This window comes from Frankliniella occidentalis, unplaced genomic scaffold, assembly GCF_000697945.3.
Source record: "Frankliniella occidentalis isolate FOCC.00 unplaced genomic scaffold, Focc_3.1 Scaffold3, whole genome shotgun sequence".
NCBI classification, from domain to species: domain Eukaryota; kingdom Metazoa; phylum Arthropoda; class Insecta; order Thysanoptera; family Thripidae; genus Frankliniella; species Frankliniella occidentalis.
This window is the reverse complement of record NW_026267133.1, coordinates 3,082,205-3,104,239: the sequence shown is the minus strand read 5'-3', so window position 1 is coordinate 3,104,239 and position 22,035 is coordinate 3,082,205. Positions and strand designations below refer to the sequence as shown.

Here is a 22,035-nt window from a genome sequence, read left to right as displayed (position 1 = left end):
GGTGGGGCGGGGGCTTAACTCTGCTGCCCGCAGCCGCGACCAAGAGGTGCGAGATTGCGACAAAGCTGTAGAGCCTGTGGAGCCGCGTCAGCAGAGCAGACCAAGGAAAGCAGGCTGGTGCACGGAGCTGTCTCGCTTCGGCCTCGCGCGCGGAAGACTACCCTGGAGGGCTGGAGAGTCAGCGCATTTGTTTTTGGTGTCGTTTTGCGCAGTGTCGAGTCGCGCGTTGCTGTTCAAGGCAGGTAGGCTCCCACGCCGTGCACAGCCACGCCGCGGCCGCCAAAGTATAGCCGTAAGCTGCGGTCAGCAGCAGTGGCAGAGTGCGTCCGTCCGTCGTGTGCGTCCGCCGTGTTGCTTTGCTATCGGGGGGCGGGGATCGAGTCCCCGCAGTCGCACACCCGTTCCGAAACTTCCGCTGGTCGAGAAAACCGTATGCGCCAGCAGCGTCTGCTTTGACGGGACTGTCGAGGTGATTGTGTGCCCGTCATACCCGACGGTCGCGTCGTGTGCTCTATTGCTCTTTACCGGCCGGCGTCACTAGTGAGTCTGTGCCAATATTTAGACAGACGCTCACTCCACTTGTGCGCCGGTTGCCAAAACGCCTGCGCAATCCCGCGGGGGGCAACCGTACATCAACAGCAAGTAGGGGTGCGGCTGGTTAGCTTCGCGTAACGGTTTAAGCGTAGCCGCCAGTTATTTTGTAGCCAGGCTAGGAAAACTTTCATTTCCAAGTACATTACTCAGGAAGGGGTCAGGCCACAATAGTATGAGTACAAAAGCTTAGGAAACAAATTATGTTATTATGAAAAACCAATATTCGCATCCTCAGCCCGTTTCTTGTTCCGTTTACACTTTCTTGATTTCTCGTGGTTGTCCAGCTTGTCCAGCAGACTGCAAACAGCATTTGTTTTCGGGTTAACAGTCTGGAAGGCACCGCCCAGTTTCATAAGGGTTCGATCAATTTCTTTTACTTTTTAAAAAAAGAGAAAGTTGTTACGATTGTGAGTTTTATTAATTGACAATTTGTTTTAGATGTTAAATTTCATTTTAGTTGAATTCTGTTAACAATATACCTTTTGCTTTGTATGACTTGTGGCTTAAACCAAAGGTATTTCCTGTGCTGGGACATGGAACAGCTGTGGGTCGTCTGCACTGTTTGATAGCCACCTTGGAATATTTCATGTTGTAACCTTTGCCTTGTATGGATTAGGGAAATGGCATCAAAGTTTTATGTTTCATACAAGTCATCCATATCCGAAACTAATTATAATTGCTTGATTTGTTACAGTTGGCACATCAAAGCCGGAAATTTCTATCCTGCTTGAATCTGCCAGGTAATACATATTTTCATTCATGAATGTTGCATTTCTTTTCTCATGTTTACTTGTCCTTTTTTATGCGGCTATTTTTATTTACACTAACAGTCCGGAACAATTTTTTTCAGGATCAGACAACATGCCCTGCCCATTCTTAACCCGTCTCTCTAGCACATATGTGCGCAACTATGGATCTACCCTGCTCAAGACATATGGACAGCATTGCCCAGTTGTTTCCCGACTTGCAAGTTCTGCGGCATCCACTGATTCCAGCTCTGCAAAGAATGAGGAAGGCATGTTATTTATCTCTTCTCTAGTTTACTTTTCGTCTTGTCTCTTAAGCGAGTCCATAATGGTTTGTTTTGCTTTTCAGCTGCCAATGCCTTGAAGAAATGCCCATTTCTTGCTGAAGTGACTCCTCTTGTGAAGGAGGCAGGAAAAGAAGATGATGTCTTTGAATCTACTGCTAACCCTCACTCAGGTATTTCTTCAGATGGTTTTAACATTAGGGATACAAAGTTGCATCCTTGCAACAAATTCATTTCAAAGCACTGCTGCGGTCGTGGTATAAAATGCTTGCCTGTTTTTTTCCCCATCTATCTACTATATGCATATGCATGACAAATGTTCTTGGTGGTGAAGGTTGATTGCCTCTGACAATCAGTTTCTAAATGAATTATTATCTCATCAAAGCAGATGTTTTTTTAAATATCTCTAAATATCTATGCTAAAAAAGTAATCAATGGTGTTATTTTGGATATGGTGGTCTTTGCTTGAATCAGTGCCTCTTTGGCTTGCAGTGTGGGTTGTTAAGGAAGGAGATCAGAGTGCACCTTCACTGGAATCAAAGTCTGGAATGCAGGAAGAAAAAGTGAACAGTAACAAAAGTGGGCAGTGCCCTGTCCGCCATACCTCAGGTGGTGAAGGTGGGCTCTCAGTTATGGAATATTTGCTTTGGGCTTTACTGCATCATTTTGCATATTCTGCCAGTTTTATGCTTGTTCTGTAATATATTCCAATTTATCTTCTTTTTTTTTCTTTGGTTATTTGGACCATTTTGACTTTATTTACTCTTTCCAGAGGGAAAATTCCAGTATGAAGAGTTCTTTCATGAACAAATTATGCGGAAGAAACAAGACCACTCTTATCGAGTTTTTAAGAAAGTCAACAGACTTGCGACCGAATTTCCCTCTGCTTTTGAGTACAGCTGGGGTGAGAAGCCCATTACCGTTTGGTGCTCCAACGACTATCTGGGAATGAGCTGCCATCCTGGGGTCAAAGCTGCTGTTGGGTGAGGACCACATTCATTCTTGAAACCATCTGCTGTCATTTGCATCAATGTCCTGAGTGTGTTTTTTTGTTTTGCAGAAATGTTCTTGAGACTCATGGTGCTGGTGCCGGTGGCACCCGTAACATCTCTGGAAACTCTCTTTTCCACGAGGGCCTTGAAGACGAACTGGCAAGACTGCATCAAAAAGAAGCAGCGTTACTATTTACATCCTGTTTTGTAGCCAACGATTCAACTCTGTTTACACTTGCTCAAGCACTCCCAGGATGTCATATTTTCTCGGATGCAGGAAACCATGCATCCATGATTCAAGGGATAAGAAACAGTCGTGTGCCCAAGCATATATTTAAACACAATGACGTGGCAGATCTTGAGGCTAAGCTGTCATCTGTAAGTTAGGCTCACTCATTATTTATATTATTCCTAAAAATAATTTTCTCAAACAAATACTAACTTGAAAAAGATGAGTACAACTGATGATTGTTTTTCCTCCATTCAGGTTGACAAAAATCTGCCAAAGATTGTTGCATTTGAAACTGTGCATTCCATGACGGGTGCTGTGTGCCCATTAGAAGAATTATGTGATGTAGCCCATCGTTATGGCGCTTTGACTTTTGTTGATGAAGTCCACGCTGTTGGCTTGTATGGGGAACATGGAGCAGGCATTGGTGAGAGAGAGAATCAGCTCCACAACATGGACATCATTTCTGGAACTCTGGGTAAGGTTTCTAATTTTAACAGACTGTTCCATAACTAGACATGAAGAACTCTTTTTGATTATAAAACATCCTTCTGTTTACAGGGAAAGCTTTTGGCAATATTGGAGGATACATTGCAGGAAGTTCTAACCTTGTAGACATGATTCGCAGTTATGCTGCTGGTTTTATTTTCACAACATCCCTCCCACCACATGTGCTTGCTGGTGCAAGGAAGGCAGTGCAAATCTTAGCCTCAGAAGAAGGGCGGCAGTTGCGTGCTCAGCATCAGGAAATAGTTAGATACCTCAGATCTCAACTTCAAGCCAACGGATTACCTGTTGAGCACACGCCATCTCACATTATTCCTGTAAGAATTGGTGATCCTCTTCTTGGAACCAAGGTCTGTGATGAATTGCTCCGCAATTTCGGACACTACATTCAAGCAATCAATTACCCTACTGTGCCAAGAGGCCAGGAAAAGTTGAGAATGGCTCCGACTCCTCACCATACGAAACCTATGGTTGACCGCTTGGTAACTGACATGTTGTATGTTTGGAAGAATCTTGGCATGCCGCTGTCAGAGAATACCTGCCCCAAGGTCTGTTATTCCATGCAATACCGCAAATATAATTTTGTTGAATTCATTTGCTTATTTTCTAACTTTACTTTCTGTTTTGCAGTCTTGCACCTACTGTCAGAAGCCTCTTCTGTTCGAGCATTTTGAAGCTCGTGTCCGCAATTCCAACCAGAGCTGTGGACCCTCTTCTCACTGCGAGTTGCCGAATTGTCCTCAAATCCTAGCTGCAGCCAATTGATTCCATGTTTTACTTGCCCTTGTGCCCTAACCCTGAGCGACAATTATTATACTCAAATTGCCGAAATCAGGGTTCAGTTTTCTATCTTCTTGACCTTTCACTTATCTCTTTCTCATTAACTTAATCATTTCACTCCTCCTGTTGACTTGTGGAGAAAGATTGGCTAAATCTAAGGATCAATGCACATGTGACTTGTATTTCATTCAGTTTTATTTCTAAAAAAACAATTGTGATTATTTTTTTTTCTAGATGCTTTACTATTATTTTTGTGTCATGAAATTGTAGATTAGTCTGGAATTAGGCTGGACCTACTTCCAGTAGAAGCAATTATGTTCAAGTGAGCTCAATGAAGCACTAGTATAGACCTACAAAATTTAAGCCATCCCTCATAGTTCCCTCAGGAGAGTCAGGATTATCATTGTTAAAGGCAATATACCTAATAATTTCCATTTTATGAAAATGAACTCAGTTTGGACTGAAGCAACCTCCCCACAGTGATGGAGTTTGTTTGTCATTCCTACCTGAGAATGTTTCAACTTCTCTTTTGGTGATGGTCATCTGGTTTTCCAGAGAAATTCCATTTTTGTAGTTTCAATGGTTAAATTTTGGGAGTGTCTCACTGCCAGTCAGCTAAAATGCTGGCTAACAAGTTACCATGAAATAAATCAACTCATTACTATGACTTGAAAAACGAATTAATTTATTTTTACTATCCTATCCTTTACACGACATAAGAAAATATACACTCATCAAAACAAAAAAATTCAAGTTCCATCGAAAATACAATACATTATTTGTCACTTTTCTGTAGGTCAATAATTTTGTGTAACTTCTCTAATGGAACCTGAAATGGATTGTACTTGTCGGTATCAAGAAATTGAAGAGTTTCATCTAATAAATCCTGCAAAAACCAAAAACGCGATTAATAACAAAACAAACAGATGGATTCATTAACAAAGCGAAGAGATAAAACTTACACATGATATAGTGGCAGGGGCTTTTGAATATGTGCGTGGTCTTGCACCCTTTGAGCGCCACTGGGTCTTACCACACATGACAAAACTTTTTTCACCTTCAATATCTTCACTGTCCAATACACTAGACAGACGCTGAAGACTCTCAATCAAGAATCTAGCATCTGCATTATTAAGATCTTTAGAAGGCAACCCCATCATCATAGTCTCAAGGAATTCATAGATATTCCTTTAAAAAAAATGAGAACAAAACTGAATTTACAACCATTTGAAAATAAAGACAAATGAGAAAATCACATGATATCTCAATTAATTATTTACTTAAGATTCACTCCACCACATTCCATAGGGTTGGGATGCTCTTCGTACTCGGCAATCAGTCCAAAGGCCCGGGCAAGCATTCGTACAGGTAACTCTTCTTGATTGCCATTAACAATTTGAGCCTTGTCTTGAAGTTCAAGTAAATGATCTATCCATTGATCCAGCGCAACTCTTTCTCTAGGTACATATTTCACTGTTCCATTTTTAGCCTCCTTACGAACAGAAACAAGAGATAGTTGGGCCTTCTTTTGAAGTGCAGCTATTCTGTGTTTTATCTGGCGAAAAGAAAAAAAGATTAAATTTAAGCAAAACCTTCATAGGTTGTCAAAACATTAGCTGAGGCATCTCACCTGATACTCATTTCTAGTAGGGACTGCTTCAACAAGTTTGGCGGTGTTGAGAGGACCATTCTTTAATAATGCACCTAGAAGTAAGGCATCTTCAAGATCTGAGAATTCTCCCCGGCCCATTTTGCTAGGTGGTGCTCCCACAACATAACGTACGGGTGGGTCTCTGCCTCTTTTCCGAGACGTCATAACTAAAAGCAAACTAAACCTGCTTTTCGAAAGGTCCAATGAGGGAGTGAAAGAAAACAAATAAGTGGCTATCACACAAATATATGTAACGAAGGGGGTGTGAACTTTATGTTCAATACGAAAAACAGTATTTTCGAATGCTATTTTCCATCAGTGACATGTATCATGACACTTCTTGTAGGAGAAAGCAATCCAATATTTTGAAACGACTAGTAACCGTACTCACAATCACAACACAACTACTTGTTATGACTCCATCGGGGTCGGGGCGGTCACGGATCGGGACAGTGACATTCCTAACTATAGTGAACTTCCCTTTCCGTCGGAGATACTCAACAACTTTACTTTTACCGCTATCGGAAATATTTTTTGTCTCAATTTTTAAAGTTCGTTGTCCTAATATCGGGTCAATTACATTAATAAAGCTGCGTGAAATTATTCCTATCGTACTGAAAGCCACCCGCTCAAAGAAGAAGAAAAGAACATCAACCACCAAGAGAACGCTGCGGAAAGAAGGCTGTAGGTGTCAAAGAAGAACGAAAACGAAGTTCAGATCTTCGTTTCCGGGACTCGGACCTAGTAAACATGGTACGTGGTGCACGCCTTACTTTAATCCTTTATCATCCTCAAATTTCGTTCAAAAATTACTTATTTCGATAAATTGTTGTTGCCGTGGATTTTATTTGATCGCCTTCTCATACGCGTATGTCTCTCAAGTTCCCATTATTGTGTATTTCAGGGTATCGACATCAATCACAAGCACGACCGCAAGGTCCGAAGGACCGAGCCGAAGTCCCAGGATGTTTACTTACGGCTTTTAGTTAAGGTACGTTATACTCATACTTGCTGTAAAATTGCGTTTTCCGTATCTAATAACCCTCTGAGCTTTGCTACTTCAAGTAGTTCGGAGTGTGTCTCTTTAACCAAGTTTCTTTTTTCCGCGGCCCATGTTGCCCCGTCTAAGACGTTTTAAAATGCCCGTATCTTGTTCTCGCGAGTTCTGTTTTACCCCTGGACATTTGCGTCCTTATTGGTGTTTCTTGCACGTTTCTATCTTGTCCGCTACTTTGTTTTTCTATGCGTCGATGCGTGGACTATTAGGTTAGGTATCCCACTACCGGCCTCGGTTGGTACGTAGCGTGACTCGAATGCGTAACACCACCATTGTTTTTTTCTTGCAGCTGTACCGTTTCCTGGCCAGGAGGACCAGCTCCAAGTTTAACTCCATTGTGTTGAAGCGGCTGTTTATGTCAAGAATTAACCGACCTCCCATCTCACTCGCCCGCATTACCCGCTTCATGAAGAAGGCCGGCCGCGAGGGCCGTATTGCAGTCATTGTCGGCTCCGTGACCGACGACCAGCGCATCTATGAAGTCCCTAAGCTTACAGTAAGTATTTGGCACCTGCCGAGGGAACCTGTTTATGCAGCGTGCTGCAGATTGTCTAAGGTTCTTGTGTGTCATGACAGGTGTGCGCTCTTCATGTCACTGAGAAGGCCCGTGCTAGGATTCTGAAGGCTGGCGGTGAGATCATCACTTTTGATCAGCTGGCTCTTAAGGCACCCACTGGCAAGAACACTGTGCTGATGCAAGGTATGTATCTGCTGTTTGGTTTAGTCTTTGTAGGTGTCTGTCCACTCATGTCTTTGAATTCAGTTTTACACGAGTGACAAGTACCTCTCATCTTGGCATGCCTTTGCGTCATCTGGCAAAGCATGACTGCTTACGGGAGGGAAAGTAAAAGGGGAACTCAGCCTTCGGTGTCCACATTCACAGTATCTGGATCCCACCCTCTTGATTCCCAACAATAGTCAAGCTCATGTACTGAATTCAAAGCTAGTCTAGCTTAAATTTCTCCCTTCTTGGCATGCCTTTGCGTCACCTGGCAAAGCATGACTGCTTGTGGGAGAAATAGTAAGATGAGGGAACTCAGCCTTCGGTGTCCACATTCACATTATCTGGATCCCACCCTCTTGATTCCCTACAACTAAATGTTTCTGAACTTTTGACCTATTTTACACATTGACCCAATTCTCCCTTCTTGGCATGCCTTTGCGTCAACTGGCAAAGCATGACTGCTTGTGGGAGAAATAGTAAGATGAGGGAACTCAGCCTTCGGTGTCCACATTCACAGTATCTGGATCCCACCCTCTTGATTCCCTACAGTGTTACTCTTAAATAGACTTATGGCCAATATTGAACTTTTTGAATCTTCTCCCTTCTTGGCATGCCTTTGCGTCATCTGGCAAAGCATGACTGCTTGTGGGAGATACAGAAGTAGGAGGAATTCAGCCTTCGGTGTCCACATGCCCAGTATCTGGATCCCATCCTCTTGGTTCCTCACATTAGACTCGGGAGGGACAAATTAGTTTTGCGTTTTCCGTTTCCCATGTTCTTATACTACGTTGTTTGCAGGTCGCCGTAACGCCCGTGAGGCCGTCAAACACTTCGGACCTGCTCCTGGAGTGCCACACAGCCACACCAAGCCCTACGTCAGGTCCAAGGGCCGCAAGTTCGAGCGTGCCCGAGGCAGGAGGAAGAGCTGTGGTTACAAGAAGTAATTGGATATTTGTCGTTTATCCATCTATCCTTCAAGATTTGTATCTAATAAAGATAGGCGGACTAAATTTGAGCTTTGATTATACCTCTCAACACATTGACATGATTTTATTTGGGCTCACTGTGCAGTAATAATACTTTGAGCTCACAGGCAGGCAGGTTTTGCCTCATACAATTCAGAGGCAGGAGGCTTTATCAATGATGGTCTTTATTTTGGTGTTAAGATTAAGATGAAAGTCAGACCATGCTTTGGAAATTTTTTAGAATGATAATTGGGCTATTCTTGCTGGTCTTTAAAACAGATCTTATACCACATATAGATCTTTTAGCCAGAGTAACAGAAGGGAGCCTCATTGTTACTGCTCTTAATGTCATGGACAATGGGCTCTTATGGCATTTCAACTAGTTAATTCAAGGCCCCAGTTGTAACTTCTCAGCATTGGAGGATACTAACAGGAATTCATGAGAATAAACACAATCTTAGTTCTTTTTTAATTTATTAGCATTTAAAGTCTATAAAACAAGGGCTTTGGCAGATGAACTGCCTTCTCACAGGTACATAATGACAAAATCCCTTCCAGGTTCTCTTAAATCGTTAATGGGCAATTACACATTCAACACCTGCCCTTGTTTCTCCAACTCAGCCCTGTAATACAAGAAAAATGTGTAGGCTCACTCACATAGTTAAAATTTTAATCAGACTAGATTCAAGAACCAACCTTAACTGCTGACTGAAGTCATCTTCTACATTGTCATCGTCCCAATTGTCCTCCCACACACTGATGTCTTCTTCATCCTCGTCACGAGCTGCCCAGTCTTGAGAAAAACAAAATAGTTAAATGTGAATTAAATCAAAACCAAGTAGGAGTTTCCAGGTAAGATAAGTTATAAGGAAAGGACTTGAAATGTGCTTGTGCTAAGAGAGGTTACCTAATGAAACCACTCATACAGAAAGTTAATATGTCAAGTTTAATAACCTATGAATGGAAGATCTACCAGGGTGTGTAGCCAGGTAGCTCTCACTCACTCAAGGCTTTCTACTAGTAACCACTAATATTAACACGGCGTGTTTCGATATTTTTCTTAAAAATACTTAGAGAAATAACATGAACGGTCGTTGGGAGGTACCGTGTTGAACTGCTTTACCTTCAGTAGGAAATTCCTCAAATTCATCATCCTCCTCCAGGATACCAAGATCAACCTTGGGTTTCTGTTCAGTAGTAGCAGGTGCAGTCGTCATCTTAACTTCGGATGATCAAAGAAGATCAACGGCTAAAAGGCAACACAATGGTGATGACAGATCAAAATATTCCACAACAAAAGCTCCGTGCGTTGCGTTACGGGAATCGACTGCAACTGTCGACTGGTCGACTGTACATCTTACGAAGTACCAACCTTACGGTTATGGATAAGGACAGGTGGTAGATCTTGCACAAATTCCGAAAACGCGGTTCTTTGCACTTCCAAGGCTCATCGAACGTCCAAAATGCGACATTCGATTCCTGCAATACTTTCTTGTCCCGTTTATACGTGAATATTTATCGCAGCATTACAGCAAACTCGTAAAATATACGTATTTGCCAATGACGTCATACAAAACCACAGGTGCACTATACCTCCCGTATAGTTCATCAGAATTTCGTGCCCAAAAGATATGCTTCATCAATGAAGACGGGTATTTTCTCCGACACGGGGATTTAAACGGGCCACTAAAGTTAGCAAGTGATTTACTCTTCACCAGAGAGGCTGTGGAGAAACAGGAATATGTGTGAGCATCAAGTCTTTATGACTCATTTTTTAACCATAACAAAGGATTGGTGAAAGGATTTTGGCCAGCCTGCTCAAGTGCTTGGAATTTGTTGAGGCTAAACCATGGACGGGTGGGACAATAATATACATCAGAAATAGTAAATGTATGCCATCCTGCGACCGTGGATTGAACTCTTCAAGAGGATGCCGCGTTCTTGTTGCACCGGGAACAATATTCTGCGGACGGGAGGCGGCCAGTGTTGGAGGGATTGAGTCATGAAACTAGGCCTAGACTGCACCCCTCTCAGCACCTGCTCAATCGCCCGTCCTGGTCCTAGTATTCAGTTCTAGGTGGCGGCTAGCGGCTGGTTGCGCTGGAGGTTTGTAACCAGGGTATGGCTGGAGTCCGTTTGAAAGAAATATCCCGGACGACCTGCAGTGTAGTCGAAAGCAACATGCCCAATACGCGATCTCAGACCTTGGTGTACAACCTCAACGGATCCAACGGCGCAGGTGATTGCCTGACACATCTCTCCGAGAACCGAAACCACTTGCCTCCCTTAAAGGTAGTGCAAGAGTCGCCCCTGGCGACACCCCAAGACTCGCCTTTGGCTACTCCTCAGCAAGCACCGACAGCCAATGGGGAAACTCAAACTGCCACTGTTCTTCCTGCTCTTCACTACAAGAGCACGACGGAAGACCCAAACAGTCCTGCACCCAACAAGAATACTGTTGTAAAGCCGAAAGCAATAGCTGCAACTCCAGAGCAGGTTATGAAAGTGTATAGGAGCAAACTGATGCCTTACGAGCAGTATGAGATTTATAACTACCCCGAAATTTTCTTCATTGGAGCTAACGCCGAGAAAGTTGTTGGGATTCCTGGAGCTCCCAACAATTATGGGTATGACAATGAACAAGGCTCGTATATACATGTGCCTCATGATCATGTTGCCTACAGGTACGAAGTCCTGAAAGTCATTGGCAAGGGCAGTTTTGGTCAAGTTGTTAAGGCCTACGACCACAAAACTCATGAACATGTTGCCCTAAAAATGGTTCGCAATGAGAAGCGATTCCACCGCCAAGCACAAGAAGAAGTAAGGATTCTGGAAGACTTGCGGAAACAGGATGTCAACAATACAATGAATATTATTCATATGTTTGATCATTTCACATTCCGAAATCACATGTGCATAACATTTGAATTGCTCTCTATAAACTTGTATGAACTAATCAAGAAGAATAAGTTTCAAGGCTTCAGTTTACAGCTAGTTCGGAAGTTTTGTTATTGCTTGCTGCAATGTCTAGATGCTCTATATCAAAATAAAATAATTCATTGTGATATGAAACCAGAAAATATCTTGTTAAAGCAACAGAGTCGCAGTGGGATAAAGGTAACCTAGTGCTTTTAGTCTGATTGTTCATAATTTTTTTTATTGATTCCATGACAGAGCAATAATTTTTTCTGGAACACATTGCAGGTGATAGATTTTGGCTCAAGTTGTTATGAGCCTCAACGGATGTATACCTATATACAGTCCCGTTTCTACCGGGCCCCTGAGGTCATACTGGGGGCTCGCTATGGGATGCCTATTGACATGTGGAGTCTGGGCTGTATCCTGGCAGAACTTCTCACCGGTAGTCCCTTGTTGCCTGGAGAAGATGAAGGGGATCAACTGGCCTGCATAATGGAGTTACGAGGTATGCCCCCAGGAACGTTAGTTGATGCAGGAAAGTACTCTAAAACCTTTTTCAGCTCTAAGGGCTACCCACGCTATTGCCCTGTGACTTTACACACTGATGGGACTGCAGTGTGTGGAAGTGGCATGTCACGGAGAGGAAAACCAAGAGGACCTCCTGGCTCCAAACAACTATATGTTGCTCTCAAAGGTCGAGGGGATCATCAGTTCATGGATTTCCTCAGACGTTGTCTGGAGTGGGATCCTGAACAAAGAATGACGCCTTACAGTGCTCTGAGACATGTTTGGCTTCGCCGCCGGTTACCAAGAGCTCCTGATGAAAAAACTGAATGTCAACCCTTACGCACTTCAGCCTCTTCATCTAGAAACTCAAGCAAAACAAACCCTTTAGGAAGTAGTTGCTTATCAACCAACAAGTTGACCAACCAACAAGCTGAGGACAGGGAGCGGGACCGCTCAAGCACAATGCATTCCCGTCATTCTCACCAGTCACATCAATCGACAAAGTTGCCACAAATTCCCAACAGCTCGTTTTCATAACGATATGTGATCTCGGGGAGGAGGAGTGCTGCTCCTTATTAGGCCTGTTTGTATGATATTTATAGCTATCATGTTTTTAAGAAAGATTTTAAACTTAAGATCTGCGATCTCAGAAACAAGTTTCTAGTGTGCCTGTGCAGGCTTTTAAACAGTACTAGTGAGCTTGTTTATCTATTTAAAGTATATGCTAAAGTGATCAGTGACTCAAGCTAAATGGTTGATCTTGCCCATAATAGTTTTAAGTATTTTTTATCAATTGGAAATGGAGAGCTTGCCTTATGTGCAAGCATACTTGTGAACAATGCTGCAACACTTCATTCATTATGTATAACTAGCAAGTTCAATTAGTCCACTGCAGTAGTCTGGCATTTTGATTCTGTTTAATTGAAAGTATGGTTATGCTTTATTGTTTTCTGTTTTAATTGTGGATCTTTATAATTGCTAAATTTTCTGGTATCTTATTTAAACGCAACATTTTATGAGAAGTTTTAAATTGATGATTACCATTGAGCCTGTAAATGACACTATTTGCAATACTTAGCAAATAATCAAATGTGATAATGACCAACTTGCATGTATCCTCTTTTTCTTACATGCTTATGTTTGTTTTGTTTTATGTGTTTTCACTGCCGTTTGTCTCTTGTATAAAGCACATTACTGAATTTAATTTTGTATGATCAGAACATTAATCAGAAGTCAAATTGAAACTTTTTAAAAATTTTAAGTCACCAGGTGCTCCTGCTTTACAAATTTCTTTTATCTCTTTTGTAATCTTGTTCTTTGCATAATTACTGTATAATAATTTTTTTTTAATGTTCCTAATTGAAAATGGTATTGTATGTGGGGTGTTTTCATTTCACATTCATTTGAATTTTAGGCTGAGGACATTGCTTACTTTACACATGCTGAATATGGACAGAACCTACATGTTCTCATTTATACCTACTTACACTTTTAGCTCAGGCAAAATTTAAAATTATCTCTGTACACTTTGGAATTGGGTTTTCTGATCATTATAAGATTCTATGATTGCAATGGAACTTCAACTCTGAATCTGCATTTCTAGCTTGTGTGTGTTGATCTACAGTCTGTTTAAGTTCTGTTAATCATTTGATTGTTTCCTACTTAATATTTTTATCATAACATATCCTCAAAGACTTCAAGAGTTTTCAGATTATGAGTTGTAAGTTCACTTTTTTTCCTCCTTACCTCAATTTTGCCTGTGTGTGTTGAATGTTCTGGAATATTTGTACTGGCTACCTTTCTTGATTCCTGTTAACAATACTTAAGAGTATCAATTAGTATCTAAATTACACTAGTATTTTCATTGTATGACATCTGTACCTCCTATTAGTGTTGAATAATGCTTGCTCTCTTCGTGATTCAGCTTACAATTTTATACCTTGGTATGTTTTTTTTTTCCTATTTTGTTCAGACTTTGTTTTGAGTCTTGCTGTTCATTGTTGCTGAGGCTAAAGACAACTTGAAGGTCTTAATTGACCTGAAGGCTCAATCTTACGTTTCTGTTGTTTATATTTCTTTGTTCATAAATGCACAAAGAAAATAATGAACACTCGTGATTCAGACCTAGTCTTTTGTTTCAAGACTTAATGTTCTGTTTCTGGACTGTAAGCATTGCTTCCTATATTAAACATGTGATTATGAGTGTTTTCTGTCTGCTGCTCTTCTATCTATTCTTGATTGAAGAGTGCTTATTTGAATCTTCTGTTGTCCTAGGAAAGTAGTTAAAAAAAATTAGCTGTGCATAGTCTGATTACTTTTGGTCTGATTGAGGTATTTCACGATCCTGTTTGATGAAATAGAAGGGAGAAAAGTTCCTATTTACACTTTCTCTTTCTTATTATAATTTGATTTTAATTTTAATTTTTGTTATAAAAAAAATTAGAAGATATTATTTGGTAAATGGCTGCCTAACAATTGATAAACACTTCGCAACATGTTTCATATGTAATACGAACTGATAGTCAATGGTTAGAATTTAGTTCCATGACACTGAAAAAGAAGTGCAGTTGATATCAATTCATGTCTTTCCCCTTGGCACTTGTGTAAAGAGCTATTATTTAACAGTGTGATTTTGTCAATTGAAAGTGTATTTTTAATAAGTGTTGGCCATACCTCTACCATTATTTTAATGGAGTTTTACCCACTGCTGTTCAGTTTAATTTTGATTTGTTCATCTATTTACTGAGCAGCGATGTCACTGGTAAGCTAGCAAGGTGCTTAATTGGGGCCAAACTATAGTATCCTCCATTTTGTTCATATTGGGCATTGTAGTTGGTTCTGAATTTGTAGTCAGATCTTTGGAGTTTTTCTGGCAAGAAAGTTAATGCAGCTAACTCATTATCAAATACCTTATATAGGGGAAAACATATCTTTAACACAGAAACTTTTTACATTGTAAATGGGTTGCTGTTAAACAATGTTCTGAAGATGCAACATTTTGTTTTAAAGAAGTTGTTGCTCTATTCTGCATGGGTTATCAGTTCCAGCACGTGCTCAGATCTTGTCTTTGTTACTGTTTGCAATAGAGAAATGGTTTGTATAGTTAGTAAATCTATGCATTCTGCTGTGTTGTGATATCCCCTTATAATTTGTTCAAACTATTTGAGGTGTAGATCCTGTTGGCTTTCTGTGTATTTGATCATGTTGGTAGAATATAGTTAAAAATTAGCAGCAGTTGTTTTCTTTAAGTTAAGGTTTTTACCTAGGTTTTTTGTTTTCGTACGCTGATAGTTTTGATATAAATGCCATTGCTTACGAAATTCAGCTTTCAGGCCAGTGTGTAGACATTGCAGTATGTGAGGTAGACCAAGGAAACATGAATACACTTTTGTTTCTTAATTGTGCAATCACCGTGACTGTTGATCCGTCCATGTAGTTATAGGCTTTCCAAATTTAAATACACATCATCTGTCAATAGCTACAGCATATGCCTATTCATTTGTGCTGCTTCATAAAAAGATGAGATGGATCCCAGCTGTTGACAAGTGGAAAGACAAAAAAAGGTGTTCCTGTCCCACTGTCATAATTTCCCGTACGCATGTACACAGCTCACTTGCAGAATTTATTGTTGGAACTAATAAGGTGCTATAGTAATGAACTCTTGTGAAGGAAAATTTCTTTTTTACAAAAGTCAAATAAAGTGGAAACTACAATTTTCTGCTGTGCTTTATCAATGTCTAACTGAACACAGTGCATTTTGTGATCTAACCGTTCTTTATCTTTTCAAATTCATTATTGTATACTTATTAATTAAATCATAAATGTTTCTTTGTTACTTTGTGGTGCATTTAAAGGTAAAATCTCTAGTGCATCTTGGCATTTTCATGTATAACAGGTGTGATGTTAGATCTAGGTAGACTGTGATTTGTATCATAATATTTTCAGTGCTTATGTGAGAACTATAAACATATGAATGGTATGAGAAGTTTCTTTACAATTTTTTACTATGCATAAAAATGTAGTTGGTTTACCATTGTTTTTACAAGCTTTGCTTTTCCGGTTTCTGACGATCATATGAGCTTATTTTGTTTGACCTCCCTCCACCATTTAATTATTCGCTTCACGGAATCTGACTAAGCATTAATAATGATGCATCATGTTTGACAGGCTTTTCTAATTTTTAGTGCCTTTAATTTTCTATTGTAGTGCTGATTTTTTTAGGACCTTTTGTAGAGCAATATCTTTAATAAACTATGTACTTCATTATCTTGACACATTTTCTCCCTTGGGGAAGTACTACTTAGATAACTTTGTGCATGAACTTCTGGAACATTAATTTTACTCATTCAAAATTATCATCTGTATAGCTTTATGTATTCTATATGTGTAATGTATCTGTCATAGATAAATCGTAATGCTGCCTTTTCAACTGTGACAAGTTTGTGCATCATCACTCACATTTTTTTATGAAAGTGTGTTGGATAAACCAAAAGGAGGGAAAGAAGTTTTATATTATGATCAGGAAAATGACGTTGTGTAAAATCTCTGAGGAGATGCTCAAGTAGATTGTGATCATTAGAATGTAACTTGTTCTTCTCCTCTATCCTGAGCTTAGTTAGATGTCATCTATATATCATCCTATCCACTTTGGTAAACTTCCAACTATTTTACTTCAATCTTACTTCCTACCATATTATTATTTGCACCTACAATTGTTCAGGATGTAATTTCCATTGTTTCGCATTTCATTCTGTGGGTAGAAAAAGACTGATAACTTATTATTCATTTTTTTAAAAGTACCGCTCATGAATTTAAAGGCACTCTCTGGTTCCTCTTATGTCTAAACGATACAGGCCTCATGAAATTAAATGCTTGTTGTGCAAGCACAATGTAATCTGTGTTTGCATTGACACTAGATAAAAAGGAGCTAATAAATTTGAGTCTTTTATGAAAATATTTGTGACATGTGACAATTGTCATATATTTTAAGATTGGTTAATTAATCGTCATTATTCATAGTCATGACCAGAAGTTCAGATGATTGTGTTTAAGCTGAAATGTACACCATTTCTCATTCTTAATGTTTTTCTAGCAAAACTGAAATTGAACTGATCTTTCCTCTGATATGTGTACATATTACTTTTATAAAGCGCATAATGATTAGGTACTAAGCTGTTGTGTGTTTTTAATGGTATTTCTGTGAAATGGTTTATTCTATAGCACTGTGATTATTGGGAAGCTTTTACTTTGTTTTTAAATTGTGAATTATAGCTTTCTATAGCATAGTGTTATCATTGTTTGTGCATAGATTACAGTATCCTTAAAAGAAATAAAGTGAAAATGACTCAAACAGTGTTTTTTTTTATCCTAAAATATTCTTATAGTCAACGAATGGTTGGTCTGAAGGTTGCTGAACCCTTTTCGACTGCAGAAGGGAATCACCAAAAACTTTTCTTAGTAATGGTTCTGAACCATAAATTGAATACTGCAAGAACACTGCTTACAAATGTTGGCAAAAACTATTTATTAGATCTGCATGTAACACCTCACTTTCTCAAAAATAATAATTACTTACATCATAATCATTTAAAAAACAGAGAGAATAACAAGTTGTGGGCAGTGACCATTGACTGACTTATTGCCTCTCCAAAACTGCGGATGGCCTCTTCTCGTGTCACATGTTTCCACAAACACAGCTTTGAATACTTCGCTTGTCTGCAGAAGTTTTAATTTACTACAGATGTTATTTCTTTGGTCATGAAAAGTCCTCAACAAATCCATCGTTCCTGATAAATTAGCAAAACACTTAAAATTAAACTGTGATTATCTTGCATATCCGAATAAGCCCCTAATTGGTGCGACAATATGTCTGTTCAAATTTAGATGCTTAGCTTTTAAACAAAGTGAAATATACAAAATATGAATCACATTAAACTGCCCCTCCCTTGGCAAGATATCATCATTCAGCTAATATTCAGTCTGTGGGTACGATGTGGGTCCACCGCCTGACGGCCGACGACGGGCAGGACACGGGACACCCTGGAGACAGCCTTAGGGCACAGATTACGTCATTTTCGAGGGGTGGGGTACTTTTATCACGGCATCATATTTGAACTCAGCCTTGCTAATGGGAGTGTTTGGAAGGCCATGATAATTGTATCCCCGCAGGTAACATTTTTTCCGGGTGGGGTAACTTTATCATGGCGTCTAAAAGGCTTCCACTTTTAACTCTGAACTCGAGTAGAGGGCCGTGAAAAAAGAAGCCCGCATCAGAAAATGACGTATTTAGTGCACGGCCCCTCACGACAGGTACCGCCTGCGCGCGCGCTCGCGCACGTTGAGCATGGTCTGCATGATGATGTAGAGGCACAGCGCCGGCGAGATGCTCTGCATCAGCTGGATGGACCAGACGAGCAGCGAGTGCGGGTAGTAGCCGGGGGTCTTCTGCAGGATGCCGACCCGCTTGAGCGCCGACTCGACGAACTGCTCCGGGGTCGGCGACATCCACGTGGCCCTCCGCACCTTGCTCATGTTGGTGGCCACCACCCCCGGCAGGATGCACTGCACCGTGATGCCCTGGCGCCCGTACTCGGCCTGCAGGTCCTCCGAGATCTTGTCCACGTACGCCTGCGGTCAGGAAAAAAATCAGAAAAAGGTCAGAAAACGTCAGAAAAAAATCAGAAAAAATAGAACTAATTAAATCAGGAAAAAAATCAGAAAAAATAGAACTAATCAGGAAAAAAATCAGAAAAAATAGAACTAATCAGGAAAAAAAGCAGATTTTTTTTAAGAAAAATTTATGTACCCTTGAATTTCCAATGTACTGTACTCACCTTGGTCGCACCGTAGACGGTGAGGAGGGGTGAGGGGAAGAGGGCGGTGGCGGACGAGACGTTGATGACGACGCCGCGCTTGTTCTCCACCATGCGCGGCATCAGCATCAGGCTCATGTTGGTCACCGAGTGGACGTTGCAGCGCAGGATGCTCTGGAACACCTTGGACTTGTCCGGCAGCCCCAGGAAGTACTCGGGGTGCGGGTAGCTCATGCCCACGTTGTTGACCAGCACCGTCACGTCGAAGCCCATCAGCTCCTTCTCGATCGTGTCGTAGATCTCGTCGCCGGAGGTGAAGTCGACCGCGATCACCTTGGTGCGCACCTTGAACTGGGCCTCTGCGGGGATCACAACAACAAGGGTCGGTTAAGAGCGTGCTCTGACGAGCGCTGGTAAGGGGCCGTGCACTATACACACGTTATTTTCACAAGTGGGGTAATTTTTTCACGGCCCTCTATGCAAGTCCAGGGTTGAGAGGGGAAGCATTTTATACGATATGATAAAGTGACCCCACTTGGAATAATGTTACCTACGGGGATACAATTATCATGGCTTCCAAAACGCTCATCGCGTTTGCAACGCCGAGTTCAAATATGGTGCCGTGATAAAAGTACCCCACCCCTCAAAAATGACGTGTAATTTGTGCGCGACTCCTAAAGGTGTGTAAGTGCGTTGCTCTGACGAGCGCCTGTGAGGTCGGCAGTCCCGTTGCGCGGTGGTGCGCGACGGGCCAGCTCGCCCACAGGGGCCCCGGGCGGGGCGGGGCGGGGCGGGGCAAGGCTACTCACCAATGTCCGCGGCCACCGTGTCCAGCTTGGCCTTTGTCCTGCTGATGAGCACGACGTCCAGGCCGCGGCGAGCCATCTGAACACAAAACAGAGAGAGCGTCAGGTTGGGTCCCTTACGAAGCGCCAAGCGCGCGCGAGAGAGGTATAGAGTTGTATTCAATGTAGTATACTCACCGCCTCGGCGTAAGCCTTGCCCAGACCATCGGTAGCGCCGGTCACCACTGAAACACACAGAGATGAACGGGGAACGTTAAAAACTGCGACTTAGAAAAGGGTTAATTTAAAAAAATTAAAATCACACACGAAACACGAAACAAAAATATCGGGTCGTGCTGTGGGGTCCCAAAAAGGGTCGGCCACCGGCATAGCCTTAGCGCCATCATAGCCGGTGACTTGCGACACATCCGCTACCCAGCCCGGCCCAGCAGAAGGTGCCTAGCCCACCCTCCCCCTGTAACCGCCCTCCCCTCCCTCCCTCTCTCTCTCTCGTAGTCGTTGTTGTGGTGAAACAGGGCCCCTTTGCCCTGGGCGCCTCGCGCCGCCGGCCCCAGCAGGGGCTCCGCGGCTGGCTCGGCGGGGATGACAGTGCAGTGCAGTCCCGAGGCGGAAGGGGCACCTGGCCCAGGCTCTGGAGGCCCTCTGCTGACGACGCGACTGTCGTTTTGCTTTACGACTCGATGCATTTACGGCTCTCCTCCTCCTCCTCCTCGTCGCCGTGCCCGATGTCACCGCGACCGCGCGCAAAACAAGATGCGGTGGGAAAAGCGCCATGCCAGGTCAGCAAGACTCTAGCGCGCCGCGCCGCTATAGAAAAGTGTCATCGAAACTGTAGACTAATCCACACACGTGATAAAACATATGCGCGACATGTGTGTGAGTTGATATTTACTGTCCTATTTTCCGATCTACTTCGGGAGAGAGAGGGGGAAGTAAAGGGGAGTTCGCAATAATCCCTCGTCTTCTTCTTCTTCTTCTTCTGCAGCGGCTCGTGCCGCTGCGAGTGTTCCCTGTGCCCCCCCCCCCCCCCCCCCCCCCCCCCCCCACTCTTCTCCCAACATTCACACTTTCTCCACGGGGAGCGCGCGCAGCTCCAGCAGGTTGATCTAGTCGGACACACACTCACACACACGGGTCAACACGCGTGTCTTTGCAGAGCCCTGTCCCTGTCGTCATTCCCCGGGTGCACTGCGAGGGACTGCACTATTTTATTCTTAATTTTTCTCTTGGTTTTTTAAATTGATTTTTTTTTTTCTGATTTTTGTCTGAATCTTTCTGATTTTTCTTCAGTTTTTTCCTGATTTATTAATAATCAGAAATTTCTGATTTATTTCTGATTTATTTCTGATTTGTTCTCTGATTGTTTTATCTGCCTTTTTTCCTGACTTTTTTTTTGGAGGTCGTGCGCTCGGTGCAGAGCACAGCGCTGCATGGCGCCACACTGCACTGTCGCCGGGTCACCCTTTTCTCCCGTGACAACTGATAGCACACACGACGTCCTCTTGGTCGCGGCTCCCACGACATCCTCTCCCGCGCCATACGGATCTCTCGGTATGAAGTAAAAGCCGCCCGTTGTTCTGTCTGTCGCGATAGTTTTGCGTGTTTATCGCGCCTCCCCGTCGCCACTATACTTCCCCCACGGACCGTTCAAAGAAAGGCTCTGCGATTCGGATTCACACCGAGACGCGAAACGCGCAGCACACTTCATACGTCTGTCCCTCACTGCGATGGAGTGATTGCAGTATTCCCCCCCCCCCGCCCCCTCTTGCCGCCGTCGTCGTGAGGATCGTGAGGAAAGACGCCCAAATAGAGCTGTAGATCGACTGTCGCGGCCTGGCGGTGCCTCTGGCGCGCTCGGCTCGAGGACTTCCCTCGCGGCAGGAAGTGAAGAAGCGGGCGCTGCTACAATCGGCGCGGGACATCGGCGGCGTCCTCGGCGGGGATCATCTCTGCGGGCGGCCGGGCGGGCGCACAAGTTTTTCGTAGATTTGCGACAACCACCTGCTGCGCAACGCCCAAACACCGTGGTGGTAGTGCGCGGCCTCTCTCTCTCTCTCACTCCCTCTGTCTGTCTCTCTCTCTCTCTCTGAGAGAGAAACGGACGAGCAGCACGCTCGAGGAAACGCAAAACACACGCGCCGGCCGAGGTATGTGACGACCGCCACCGCCGCGTATGACTCGGGCGCGCGTCGTTCGCTGATCTACATTCGTCGCCTCCGCGACAACTCCAAGGGCACGACGACATCCCGGCCCGGGCGCGGGTATTCATGCGGTGCGAGGGTGTGCTGCCTCACGACGCACCCGGGCCCCCGGCGCGTCGCGTGGTCGGCCCGACCTCTCCCGATGTCACCAGGCGGACGTGCCAATCTGCCGCACCGTCATAGTCACGTCGACTTCAGTTGGATAATATGCGCGCGTAGAAATTCAAAAATCAGGAAAAAATTCGCAACTTCTCAAAAAAA

General features: G+C 42.9%; 6 protein-coding genes across 8 annotated transcripts in view; 3 read left to right on the top strand and 3 right to left on the bottom strand.

The window, feature by feature from the left end:
* Positions 1-1,288: 1,288 nt before the first annotated feature.
* On the top strand, positions 1,289-4,808 carry LOC113204637 (5-aminolevulinate synthase, erythroid-specific, mitochondrial; the record flags this gene model as incomplete). The annotated part of the gene is given in 9 exon segments (XM_026419874.1): positions 1,289-1,334; positions 1,445-1,609; positions 1,690-1,797; positions 2,117-2,242; positions 2,397-2,607; positions 2,685-2,994; positions 3,104-3,323; positions 3,407-3,900; positions 3,983-4,808. Coding segments are annotated over 9 exon segments (1,815 nt in total), but the record flags the coding sequence as incomplete, so codon positions are not given.
* LOC113204638 (uncharacterized) lies at positions 4,795-6,274 on the bottom strand. 3 transcript variants are annotated; one of them, XM_026419877.2, is made up of 5 exons: positions 6,175-6,274; positions 5,763-5,967; positions 5,413-5,687; positions 5,095-5,320; positions 4,795-5,018 (listed from the first exon to the last, which is right to left on the bottom strand). In XM_026419877.2, the coding sequence occupies exons 2-5, from the start codon at positions 5,946-5,948 to the stop codon at positions 4,908-4,910; spliced, it is 798 nt and encodes a 265-aa protein (XP_026275662.1). In that variant the 5' UTR covers positions 5,949-5,967; positions 6,175-6,274; the 3' UTR covers positions 4,795-4,907. The 3 variants fall into 3 exon arrangements, with proteins under 3 accessions (XP_026275662.1, XP_026275663.1, XP_026275664.1); XM_026419878.2 differs by having other exon boundaries at positions 6,181-6,205; XM_026419879.2 differs by lacking the exon at positions 6,175-6,274 and having other exon boundaries at positions 5,763-6,174.
* A 117-nt stretch (positions 6,275-6,391) lies between these two features.
* On the top strand, positions 6,392-8,574 carry LOC113204639 (60S ribosomal protein L18). Its single transcript, XM_026419880.2, has 5 exons — positions 6,392-6,536; positions 6,688-6,774; positions 7,130-7,336; positions 7,417-7,540; positions 8,363-8,574. Exons 1-5 carry the CDS (start codon positions 6,534-6,536, stop codon positions 8,506-8,508), a joined length of 567 nt encoding a protein of 188 aa, XP_026275665.1. The 5' UTR covers positions 6,392-6,533; the 3' UTR covers positions 8,509-8,574.
* Positions 8,575-8,986: 412 nt separating this feature from the next.
* On the bottom strand, positions 8,987-9,872 carry LOC113204640 (26S proteasome complex subunit SEM1). Its single transcript, XM_026419881.2, has 3 exons — positions 9,653-9,872; positions 9,226-9,322; positions 8,987-9,152 (listed from the first exon to the last, which is right to left on the bottom strand). Exons 1-3 carry the CDS (start codon positions 9,744-9,746, stop codon positions 9,113-9,115), a joined length of 231 nt encoding a protein of 76 aa, XP_026275666.1. The 5' UTR covers positions 9,747-9,872; the 3' UTR covers positions 8,987-9,112.
* A 253-nt stretch (positions 9,873-10,125) lies between these two features.
* LOC113204641 (dual specificity tyrosine-phosphorylation-regulated kinase 2) lies at positions 10,126-17,305 on the top strand. Its single transcript, XM_026419882.2, has 2 exons — positions 10,126-11,646; positions 11,734-17,305. The coding sequence occupies exons 1-2, from the start codon at positions 10,651-10,653 to the stop codon at positions 12,490-12,492; spliced, it is 1,755 nt and encodes a 584-aa protein (XP_026275667.1). The 5' UTR covers positions 10,126-10,650; the 3' UTR covers positions 12,493-17,305.
* Positions 17,306-17,455: 150 nt separating this feature from the next.
* Positions 17,456-22,035, bottom strand: part of LOC113204642 (very-long-chain 3-oxoacyl-CoA reductase) — an 8,289-nt gene continuing 3,709 nt past the window's right edge. The window contains exons 2-5 of the mRNA XM_026419883.2: positions 19,751-19,797; positions 19,577-19,652; positions 18,789-19,126; positions 17,456-18,582 (exon numbers count right to left, since the gene is read on the bottom strand). Of these exons, the coding sequence (XP_026275668.1) occupies positions 18,256-18,582; positions 18,789-19,126; positions 19,577-19,652; positions 19,751-19,797 (788 nt within the window). The 3' untranslated portion in view covers positions 17,456-18,255. The remainder of the gene's footprint in view (positions 18,583-18,788; positions 19,127-19,576; positions 19,653-19,750; positions 19,798-22,035) is intronic.